This window comes from Nymphaea colorata, chromosome 13 (assembly GCF_008831285.2).
Source record: "Nymphaea colorata isolate Beijing-Zhang1983 chromosome 13, ASM883128v2, whole genome shotgun sequence".
Classification (NCBI taxonomy): domain Eukaryota; kingdom Viridiplantae; phylum Streptophyta; class Magnoliopsida; order Nymphaeales; family Nymphaeaceae; genus Nymphaea; species Nymphaea colorata.
Genome location: NC_045150.1, coordinates 9,125,741 through 9,136,595, shown reverse-complemented (window position 1 = coordinate 9,136,595; position 10,855 = coordinate 9,125,741). Strand labels below are relative to the sequence as shown.

Here is a 10,855-nt window from a genome sequence, read left to right as displayed (position 1 = left end):
AAAAAATCTAAAAGAGGCGGAAATCGGAAATTTAGGAGAAACGTAAGGGGGGTAGGAGAAAAAAGAGGTGGTGAGTTGGCGCTGAGCTGGCAGTGTAGGAGGGAGCAGGTGTCCCGGTCATCATTCTTAAGAGAGAGAGAGAAAAAAAGAAGAAGAAGAACGTGGAACGTGGATGACAGCTTCCCTCTTTCTCTCTCTGTACGATTAACGCCGTCAGGTTTTCCGTTAATTATGCTGAGCTGGCAGGACTCGAATTTTAAGTATTTCCGGGGATGGGCCAGCTGGAGCGCCACTCCAGCACATGGCCAGCTGCCCCTCCCTGCCTCCTGCTCCGCGAAATTTTTGGTATTCCGATTATACCCTCTTCCCCGACCCGTAACCCGTAAACGACGCTCAAAAACCAAAATATTGGCCTTTTTTTTTCTGAAATTAATTAATTTCTTTGAGAAAGTAGTACTTGCGTCAAAACAGTGGCATATTTAAAATTGTATTTATTTGTTATTTATCTTTTTTTTTCAAACTAAATGTTAATATTATTCTTCCTTCATTTTGAAAGGGAAGTCGGCTACGTGAATTGTGGAGGAGTGCTAGGGACATAAGTGAAATACTACCCCTTTTTAAGGGTAGTTTCGAATTAAGGGAGTGTAATACGAGCCGAAAACTTTTCCCCTTTTCACTTAGCGCGGGCAATTTGCGCGGTTTGAAATTGGATGGCATTTTGGTAATTTCACGTTGCAGCTCGATTGATCCCCGATGGGAAAGAAATGTCCGACACCTTAAGCAGCCGCAGCTGGCGTCGCTTCGTACTTAAAATGCCCGAAATACCCTTTTCTTTTCCGAAATGCCTACTATCTCCTCTCCTGGGTTTAGTTTTCGAAGAAACCACCAGATTCACCTCGAATGAGAAAAAGGTGGGAAAAGGGATCCCGACGAATGACGTCATCCAATGCTTGAGCCATATGTCGTAAATACCCCTTCAAGAAACGAGCATGTTTCCTGGATACCCTCACAAAGAGAGGGTTTTAAAGTCATACCGTCCTGAGGATTGGGAAAAGACGAAACGGCCCCTCTTCGAGTCCCGCACCCCTCTCCGTCTTCCGTCGACGGTAGCGACCAGAGGGTCGTCGTGGTAAACGATACGACTCGTGAATCGGGTCGATTCGTTTGTGTCCATAACAGGGGGAGCTGACCCGGTTCGCAACCTGTCAACGTTCATATTGAATTTTGTTGACGGAAAAGGACGAACGTGTCCCCGCAGGTGGAGATGGAAAGTGAGCGAGCGTGGACACGTTCGTAATTATCGGACGCCTCGTGGACGACGGCCGTCCTTTTGTTTTAAGAAAAATAGAAAAAAGAGTGATAAATAAAAATAAAATTAGAAATATTAAATAATACAGATAGGTGGAGGAGGCGGACAGGCAAGAAGGGGATGGACTGTAGAGAGAGAAAGTGAGAGGAGAAGAGGAGAGAGAGAGAGGGAGGGAGAGTCCCGTGAAGCGGCAGAGGCTAGTGAGACTCCTCGCTTTTTTTTCTTTTCTTTTTTTTTTAATTTTAATTTTCATTATCGCAAATTCTGTATGTTTTTTCTATAAGTATTCAATCTCCGGCAGCTGCTCATTTTTTCCCGTTCCCTTCGTCTCTCCTCTCTCTCTCGTAACACATTCATTCCTCGCTTCCTCACCGATCACGAGATCCCCATCTCTCTCTCTTTCTCTATCGATGTCTACGAGACGTCGGGCTAAATCGTCTTCCTCCTCTGGTCTGTGTCGAAGGGCAGATTGTTGACCAGAGGAGAGAGAGGGGGAAGCGGGGAGTGGAGAGATTTCTCTTCCCTGAGAGAAGATTTGTTCTCTGGTAAATTTGGTTCTTTCTCTTGGGGGAGAGGAAGAAGTGGGGATGTCACATTCCGGGGAAGGGAGACCCAGGTGGCTGCCGACGAGCCAGAGGAGGGCGACGACCCCACCGCCGCCACCGCCACCGAGGGAACTGGGACTGGGGGCGCTCGCTGATGAGTTAAGAGACGTGCTATGCAACAAGCCGGACACGATCGACCTGAGGCTCGGGTCGCCGGTTTCCCCACATGGACTGCATTCTCATCCTGGCGGAGCTACCACCAGCTCGTCCGGCTCCTCCGGCCCCCCGACAACCAGGAAGGCAAGCAACAACAACTCGGGCGAGCTCTCAGCGGGGAGCAGCGGCAGCTCCAATGGTGGTGGTGGCGGCGGCGGTGGCGGGGCAGGAGGAGGCAGCCCCACTGCGGAGAGCGTGCGCAACTCCGGTAGATCTGTCCGGACGGGGAACATCCTCGCCGCTGCTCCGCCAACGGAGAACCCTCCGGAGTCATCCTGCGTGAGGAGGTCGGTAGGCCCCGCGGCAACGGGGTTGCTGATCCAGTCGGGAAATCCGGTGAGGAGCAGCTCGCCGGTGACACCGGCGAAGACCGGGCGAAGCGACGTGCTTGGTTCCGGGATGGGGAATTATGGACATGGGAACGTAATGCGGGGTGGCGGGAAGCACAGTGACTTTCCGGCTCCTATGCCGGTGGCGGCGGGGAATATCCGGCTGGCAGGAGAATCCATGCTGGTGCGGCGGGCAATGGAGAGCGGAGACCCGGAGGAGGTGAGGAAGGCAGGGAACGAGCAGTACAAGAAGGGGCATTTCGTTGAAGCCCTGCGCCTTTATGACCGAGCGTTAGAGATCTCGCCTGACAATGCCGCTTGCCGAAGTAACCGAGCGGCTGCACTGACGGCTCTGGGGAGGCTGGTGGAGGCAGTCCGGGAGTGCGAGGAAGCGGTCCACTTCGACCCAAATTATGGAAGGGCGCACCAGAGGCTGGTCGGGTTATACCTCCGGTGAAAATTTCTTCTTATTGATTGTTTCTTAGTTCTTTTCAATTGTTGGATAGATTCAGATGTAAAAATCGATTTAATCGTTGACTCTCAATGTTTCATAAAGAGCTTGATGCAAATTTGTATTACCAAAAATTTGGTGTGGTATGCTTCTTGTTTTGTACGCGACATATCTTACATTTTTGTGGTCGTTACGTAAGTAGTTTCATTCAGGAACCTGAGTGATCCGTCGATCCTGGATCGGGTTCTTGGTGTGCTCTTGTTTAGGTGAAGCGGGTCTCATTTGGTTTTGCACGTCCCGTCGTTTACAATTATTACCCTTTTCTGTGTAGTCGTATAGTCAAAGCGCACTAGTTCTACTGCTGTTTTTTATTTCTTCAGGCATTGGGATTGGATTCTGTAGCTGCCATTTATATGACGGTCTTCCTTTCAACTTGTTTATAACCCTTCTGCTAATCGAGTTATTTTGGTTTTAATTTGCACGGTTTATTTTAGTCGCGCCATTACTGGTGATAGAGGTTTATGCTATTTTTAGCAAGATCTGTCAATATGTTGCTTTGTGAGTGCCATTAGCACATGGTGGTTCATTGAGATTGTGATTGGATCCTTTGTCTTTCTCCTTCCCCTAGTTGATTTGTTTCTGAATGAAACCATGATTTTAGCTTCATGTTTCAGTTGGTTTTAATTTTTGGGCACTGATTTTCCATTCATAGGTGCGTTTGAATGAATTTTAGTTTGTATTTTTGGTTGTCTGGCACCCTATGCTTGTTTCGTTTGTTTCTGAATGAATACTGTTTGTGCGCATTTCCCGTTCTTGAATTGTCAATCCATCGCATATTGGGCCTATCCTTTACATGGACAGGCTTATTTCTTATTTCTTACACCGTTCCTATCTCGTATAGACTAGGCCATGTGGAAAATGCAAGAAGGCATCTCTATTATTTTGGCCATCAACCAGACCCAGGAGAGCTGCAAAAACTGCAGATCATAGAGAGACATATAAGCAGATGCACTGATGCCCGGAAAATTGAAGACTGGAAGAGTGCTTTAAGGGAAGGTGATGCAGCCATTGCTGCTGGAGCAGAATCTTGTCCTCATGTAAAATTCTCTCTCCAGAATCATTTGTCGATGGATTTTCTTTCTTGTGGTATAACTATTTAACATGTTGTGTTCGCAGTTATTTGCATTACGGGCAGAAGTGCTGCTCAAACTCCACCGGCTGGATGAAGCAGATTCATCTCTATCTAGTCTGCCCAAGTTTGATTTACCCCTGCCTTCCTGTTCTCAGATCAAGTTCTTTGGAATGGTTGGTGACTCCTACTTGTGTTTTGTTCGTGCACAGGTCGAGATGTCATTGGGCAGGTGTGCTTTTAGATTGAATGTATTCTTGTTAGTTATCTTGCTATTCCTAGTCCCTCAAAGAGATTTTGGGTCTGTTGCAGGTTCGAGAATGCAGTTTCAGCAGCTGAAAAATCTGGGCAGTTAGATCCACATAACAATGAAATTTCAGTACTCCTGAGCAAGGTGAGAGCTGTTGCCAGAGCTCGAGCAAGAGGAAATGATCTTTTCAATGCTGGCAAGTTTGCCGAGGCGTGTTCTGCTTATGGAGAAGGTTTGGGTTATGATCCATCAAATCCTGTTCTATATTGCAATAGAGCAGCTTGTAGATCAAAGCTTGGCCAGTGGGAAAGGGCAATTGATGATTGCAATAATGCTCTGAGAATTCAACCCAATTACACCAAAGCTCTTCTTCGGCGAGCTGCTTCCAATAGCAAGGTATTTTGTAGCCTTCTGTTGACCATGTGTTTATGGTTTTTTTTTTTGAGTGCTGTTTGGAGTAATAATGGTGATATAAGTCATTGCAGATCCATTAAGTAGGTATTACTACATCAGATCATCTCCTGTGGAACATTTACAGATTTTATTGGATATTGCTATTTTGATTGGATTGTTAGTTTTGTAACACTGGGATGTTGCATGGACTTGCTATAGTGAGTTAAATTTGATTGTTATGTGTTGTGGGATTGATTTGTTGGGCTGCAGTTGGAACGATGGTCAGATGCAGTTCATGATTATGAGATATTGAGGAAAGACTTACCAGATGACAATGAAGTAGCAGAGGGATTATTTCAGGCACAAGTTGCATTGAAGAAATCAAGAGGTGAGGAAGTATATAACATGAAGTTTGGGGGTGAAGTGGAAGAAATTTTTGACAGTGACCAATTCAAAGCAGTGGTTGCATCACCTGGTAAGTGTGCTTTTTAATATGCTTACTTTAGATTGACAGACTATTCTTTCTGACACAGTAGGAGCTGGACTTGCTAACCTCCACATGTTCTGAATGATGATTAAAATGTTTAAGCAATGGACAGGCATGCAGCTGATCTAACCACTCAAGTAGTCTAGGCTCATACGTCCTAACTTTCTTAATGATCAAACAGTGTCTTGTGCAAAAGTTAGTCAATCATGCAACACACCCTTCTGAAAATCTATTTCTGAATAATCATGCATTGCGTCCACCCAAGGGTATCGTTTGTGTTGAGTGGATAATGTTCACGGTGGAAACCAAAATAGGTTCATGGTTCAATATGAAAGTCTAACTTGCAATGAGCCTCTGCTTCATGAATAAAGTGTATGCTGCCGGATTTATTTACTTTGGAGGATGAAAATCTTTTACCTCATTAGCAGCCTGTTGCAGCAACTGATTCAAGTTTCCCTCAATTAAAATTTTTTGACTTTGACTTATAACCACTTAAGATGAAGTGCTTGCCTAAATTCCTGTCATTTAGCCCTCGTACCTTATTGATATTCATAGAAATTTCATTTTCAGGTGTTTCAGTGGTGCATTTCAAGAGACGTTCAAACATACAATGTGAGCAGATCTCTCCATTTGTGGACACACTTTGTGTTCGATATCCCTCTTTAAATTTCCTCAGGGTGAGTGCAGAGCCTATTCGAGGCTCTTAATAACAAGATGAAAGCTACCATTCGATTTGTGTGTGTGTATTTGTTGTTATCCAGAACTATATAGGACAATAAGTTTTGGAGAATATGCCCTATTCATCTTGCTTCCTAATTCCAAATGTTCCTCGCTGACTCTCCTCCTGTCATGCAATGAAGGTGGACATTGATGAAAGTCCAGCAGTGGCCAGATCAGAGAATGTGCGGATTGTTCCTACCTTCAAAATCTACAAGAACGGCAACAGAGTGAAGGAATTGGTGTGTCCAAGCCAGCAGGTATTGGAGTACTCTGTCCGGCATTACAGTCTTTAAGAGAGTCTGATCATTTATTTCTCATTCTTCCCATCCCTTTTGAAATTCTTGCACTATGCATTCCACCAGCAGCTAGAACCTCAATTATTCTTAGTTTTGAGGCCGGAACCAAAAGATTTCAACAATTACTGTTTTTTGGCCTTATTATTCTTTTTATTTATCCCCCTGTACGTTTATTTTTTTTTTTCATCTTTGTTGCTTTTTTCCCTTCTTTTCCATGATTAGGTCAGCCCTGATTCTTATTGCCGCTCACCTTGAGAAGGTTGAGTGAGAAACTCTGTACTATTACTTGGCTGTAGAGAGAGAGAGAGGGAGAGAGAGAGAGAGAGAGAGAGATTGGTGGTGGAGAAATCTTGTAAATGTATATATTGATATACATATTGGAATCCATGTTATATTGAATGCTCTGCTATTCAAAGTCATTTTTTTCAGTCTGATAAATGCTGATTGCAAGAGGATGATGATGTTGCTGGAAGTCTCATCAATTAAAAACTGCTTGATCTTCATTGTGTTTGGTGGTGCCTGCAGAAGTTGCAGTCTTTGATGGTATCTTCCTTTTTGCTTCTCTCATTTCAGTTTGTCTCCTAAAAAAACATGGTTTTTCTAGCCACCGGACGTTCCCAGATCTTTCAGGTGCCCTTCTGCACGTTTTGCTTTCTTGGCCTTGGCGGGATGGGCCCATTCAAGCCCCCCCCCACCCCCCCCCTACAACCCCTACCGTGTTTACGTGTTTGATAGGACTACAGCTATGACATTGAGGCCCATGGTCGAGAGGTTAGATGCCCTATTCATCGAGCAATTCTCTCAGTCACCCGATGGTGACTAATACTGTTCCCATGCTTCCCTGTTCACTGAACCCTAACCTATAGCCCCCCCTATTGGTTCTGTTCGAGCACAGTTGGATATTACACATGAATATCTTCTTTTCCTCTCTCTGGCATGGGTAGTAACAAAGAGGCCATGATAGCTTGTTTAATAGCTAGTTTGATTGTGGCTAAGGTTAGGTAGCAAATTTGGCAAATTTTACCTTTTGAAATTATTATGATTCATATGTGAATATTAACTTGCTGGGAGACGAAGGCGCTGGAGATCTCTCTGCCGCTTGAGTTTTTGCTACTCTACTTGTTCTCTCTCTCTCCCTCTCTCTCTTCCAGAACTTAACGGTTCACGGGGTAATGAAACTTACCATTTGCTCTAAACCAATTTCATTTTCCACTTAACCAATAGGAATGAGTGTTCCATCTGTTCCTAGAACAAGGAACCATTGTCCTCGTGGACAAGTCGTAATTCTGTGCGGCATTTGTTTACTTACACATCATTTTCAACTTGTCTTATCTCATGGTTTGTTTAAATCATTGGACATGCATGTTGAAGTTTTGCATTTATCTCTTTCTTCATCAAAACACATGAACTAATAAATATTCTTTCTCCTCATACATATAGATGAATTAAAATTAAGATAAAATATATTAAAGAAATATGAGCCGATAAAAATATTTTTCTATCCTCTTTCTCTCTCTTCACATATGAGAGACTTAAAATTAACATAAAATATCTGATAAAAATATATAAAAAAACAAACAAGCCAATAAAAATACTCTCTCTCCCTCTTTCTCTTTCTCTTTCTCTCTCTTTTACAAAATAAACCGCCTAAAATCCAGGTACGATGAAAGAAAATATACTATAAAACTTGTAAAAGAACATACGAGCCAAAAAGTGCTCTCTGTCTTTTCTCTCTCTTGTTTTTTCTCTCTCCACAGATAAAAACATGTAGCCACTCCCTTTGCTTTTTTCTGCATTAACATTACAAACAGGTCGAATACTGCAGCTTAATGAGCAAGTTCCCAAGCTTAGCACAAGCTTTTGGGTGACAAAAAATAAATTGCTGGAGATTTCCCTTTTGGCACATAAAGCAGCAGTGCACTTTTCCCAAAAGTAGCACGACTTCCATTTCTTTCTTCAATAATTTTCCTGTTTCTTCCTTCCCCGTCAATAATTCTCCTGTTTCTTCCGTCCCGCACAGACATGGCAGAGCTCCAAGGATCTGTCCCAAGCTTTACACCATTTTCCAGATCAACATTCAAGATAAAAGTAAGATAAACCTCAACACACCCACGTATACATGTGTAAGATCTAGAATGCCAAGAGACTATTTTATTACTCAATATATCATGGCAATTTCACGACCAAATGTCTTTTTAGCCTCAGACTGCAAATCTCAGCATAAATAGCGCTGTTTTTCCAAAATATTCTGGCTCTTAATGACTATGACTAGGAAATCCATGAGAGAGAGCGAGAGAAAGAGAGAGGAGCAAGATAAAATTCTTAGAAGTGGAAGGCAACTAAGTGAGATTAAATTGAAATATAATGATGCTCTCTCATTCAGAAAGGATCAGTTAGAAGGAACGCAGGCAAAAGCAAGCCAAAAACACAAGATGCTCTATCGCATAACATGCTTCTGTATCAGTCTCTGATCAGGCTTCCACTACCAGTAAAGTGCAATTCTCTGTCCAATCTTCTGTAGTGTACTCTCTCTCATTCCCTCTGTTTGCTATAAATACCCTTCTCATGTTCATCTCTGCAAGGGCTCCTGCAGCTAAGTTCACTAGAAGTCTAGAAACGCTTGAGGAGCTTCATTTGCAAATTTTCATTGTGTACCTGCAAAAGTATTCTTCATGCTTGTTTGAAAAGCTGATCCTTCGCGAGAGACATAAACATGAAAATTTGTCTTCATCGTTTCTTTGGAGAAAGGATCTTGCCTATGTATTTTAAAGGACTCTGGTTCTTAGAGATACGGACCCTTCCTTTAACAGTTACTATTATCGAAAGAGAAGGCCTTTCTTGGGCGACTTTTCTCGTTATGCAGATCAAGAGCCTTGTTTACCATCTTTAAAAATATCAGAGGTTAGGTAAACAATACACAGAACAAATTGGTCCAGGAATAGTGCATTACGATGTGAAAACTGACATTTAACGAAAACGCTGCTTACCAAATAGAGTTGCAGCTACTGTTCTTCAAAATAGAAATACAGAAATCCAACGCAATAGCACCAACAGTTAAGATTATTATAAATTTACGTATTCTTTTCTAAAAAAAGAATAAAACAAAAGGAAGTGTACGAGGTCAAGACGCTTCAATCAGCCACAAAAATTCAAAATTCTTTTGTCGGTGAATAGAATGCATGTGACAACGAGAAAACAGTGGATGGCTATACAGATGACAAAAAGCTTCAGAAATGTTGCCTGATCTTGTTCTCTCTTCCTCGTTGTTTGCCAATACTTGTATATCGCTATGCCCGTAAAGGCACATAAACAGGAACGACAAGCTACAACAAGCACCACCAATACTACATTCCCATGTTTAGCAGTATTGCCAATCGGTGAAATAGATTCATAGCCGCCTGCATCCATTGTGATAAGTACCAAAAACAGATTCAGGATAGAAAAATAGCAACACAAGTAATTAGGCTCCAGCCACCATCCAACAAGTGAAGGCGCTTGCCAATTTATTCAACCAAGAACTAACAAAACCAACGCAGAGTCGGAAGATTTGCAGAACCTCACAATACCAATCATGGAACATCCCGATCTCATCACTGCTGAAGAAACAAAGGCGTTTCAAAAGCAAGCAACCAGTTCCTCATAATCAGCACGGGAATCATCATATTCATAGACCTATTTCTTACACCGTCTACAAGTCCCAAAATTATACTTTCCGACTTTTAATTTACATGAACAATGACAATGAAAAAGGAACAATCAGCATTCCAATGGGAAAAACAGCAGACAGGATCAGCAGCCAGGAGGCCTGCCTCCAAAGCGATTGGCAGTCTCTTTCACCGGTCAAGGGAAAGAACACACAAATTTTCTAAGATGGGTATCATTGTGTACGATTGAAGAAAAAGAAGCATACCAGTAACGAACTCCACATTAGAAGGCTGGAGAGAGGCAAAAACAGCGAAGTCGTGGTCAATGGCCTTATAGAGTAGTAACCCCCGACGATAGAAAAGAGCGGCACAGAAAAGGAGGCGTACGGAGAAGAAAACGAGGAGGAATGGCGAGATTGCGAGAAGAGGAGAGGAGAGAGTTACAATGACGGTTTCCATAAGGGCGCGAGCCTCGCGTTCCTTCCCTGGCCGGGGAACCGGCGCTTCGACTAAAGCGTTCTTGGCGGACACTGAGAACGTACTCGGTCTTCTACTTAATTGATGTTTGATGAGGCCACTTGTTTTTCCTCCGAGGTGCATAGCTTCAACTGGAGGGATGAAGGGATATGCCCAAGAACAGAGGTGGATGGACTCTCAACAGGGTGTATGACCTTAAGTAGCCCACCCTTTGAAACTTTAATTTAGTGTTGAAATCTAAGTGAATTTAAGTTCAGTTACATGATATAGTTTTATAGTCAATTGAAAATTTGTTAATAATATATTAATGCTTTAGAAAAATCTGAATTTTTTCCTGATTATGTGTCTATATTATAAAAAAAGGTAAATTCAACATACAAATTAAAGTACCTAAAGAAAGATGATTCAAGTCTGTTACCAACACAATTTTAAACTGTGTTAATAAAGAGAAAGAAGTAAACTTCGGCTCTCATTGAAATAGTAAGATTAATTATATTAGCTGTTTACTAGAACATCTTAGTGTTCTTAAAACGTTATGCAAACGCTATCCCATCGAAGGCGGTGGTGGTGGGGAAAAAGAAAGAAAGGAGTAATAAATAAAAATAAATT

At 42.6% G+C, this 10,855-nt stretch overlaps 2 protein-coding genes across 5 annotated transcripts; one reads left to right on the top strand and one right to left on the bottom strand.

The window, feature by feature from the left end:
- The first annotated feature begins 1,426 nt into the window (after window positions 1-1,426).
- On the top strand, window positions 1,427-6,563 carry LOC116266735 (TPR repeat-containing thioredoxin TTL1-like). Of its 2 annotated transcripts, none has more exons than XM_031648043.2 (7): window positions 1,427-2,852; window positions 3,752-3,947; window positions 4,027-4,211; window positions 4,292-4,625; window positions 4,893-5,097; window positions 5,680-5,786; window positions 5,970-6,563. In XM_031648043.2, the coding sequence occupies exons 1-7, from the start codon at window positions 1,897-1,899 to the stop codon at window positions 6,120-6,122; spliced, it is 2,136 nt and encodes a 711-aa protein (XP_031503903.1). In that variant the 5' UTR covers window positions 1,427-1,896; the 3' UTR covers window positions 6,123-6,563. The 2 variants fall into 2 exon arrangements, with proteins under 2 accessions (XP_031503903.1, XP_031503904.1); XM_031648044.2 differs by having other exon boundaries at window positions 5,680-5,721; window positions 5,970-6,112.
- Window positions 6,564-7,719: 1,156 nt separating this feature from the next.
- Window positions 7,720-10,415, bottom strand: LOC116266737 (uncharacterized). 3 transcript variants are annotated; one of them, XR_004175414.2, is made up of 2 exons: window positions 10,036-10,415; window positions 7,720-8,176 (listed from the first exon to the last, which is right to left on the bottom strand). XR_004175414.2 is itself a non-coding variant. In XM_031648050.2 (2 exons), the coding sequence occupies exons 1-2, from the start codon at window positions 10,367-10,369 to the stop codon at window positions 7,973-7,975; spliced, it is 528 nt and encodes a 175-aa protein (XP_031503910.1). In that variant the 5' UTR covers window positions 10,370-10,415; the 3' UTR covers window positions 7,720-7,972. The 3 variants fall into 3 exon arrangements, 2 of the variants coding, with proteins under 2 accessions (XP_031503910.1, XP_031503909.1); XM_031648050.2 differs by having other exon boundaries at window positions 7,720-8,166; XM_031648049.2 differs by lacking the exon at window positions 7,720-8,176 and adding an exon at window positions 8,197-9,523.
- Window positions 10,416-10,855: the final 440 nt, after the last annotated feature.

Coding starts and splice junctions, on each gene's coding strand:
- LOC116266737 (XM_031648049.2), bottom strand. CDS start 10,369: ATGCACCTCGGAGGAAAAACAAGTGGCCTCATCAAACATCAATTAAGT. Junction 9,524..10,035: donor TAATGTGGAGTTCGTTACTG/GTATGCTTCTTT, acceptor CAATGGATGCAG/GCGGCTATGAATCTATTTCA.
- LOC116266735 (XM_031648043.2), top strand. CDS start 1,897: ATGTCACATTCCGGGGAAGGGAGACCCAGGTGGCTGCCGACGAGCCAG. Junction 2,853..3,751: donor CTGGTCGGGTTATACCTCCG/GTGAAAATTTCT, acceptor TATCTCGTATAG/ACTAGGCCATGTGGAAAATG. Junction 3,948..4,026: donor GAGCAGAATCTTGTCCTCAT/GTAAAATTCTCT, acceptor TTGTGTTCGCAG/TTATTTGCATTACGGGCAGA.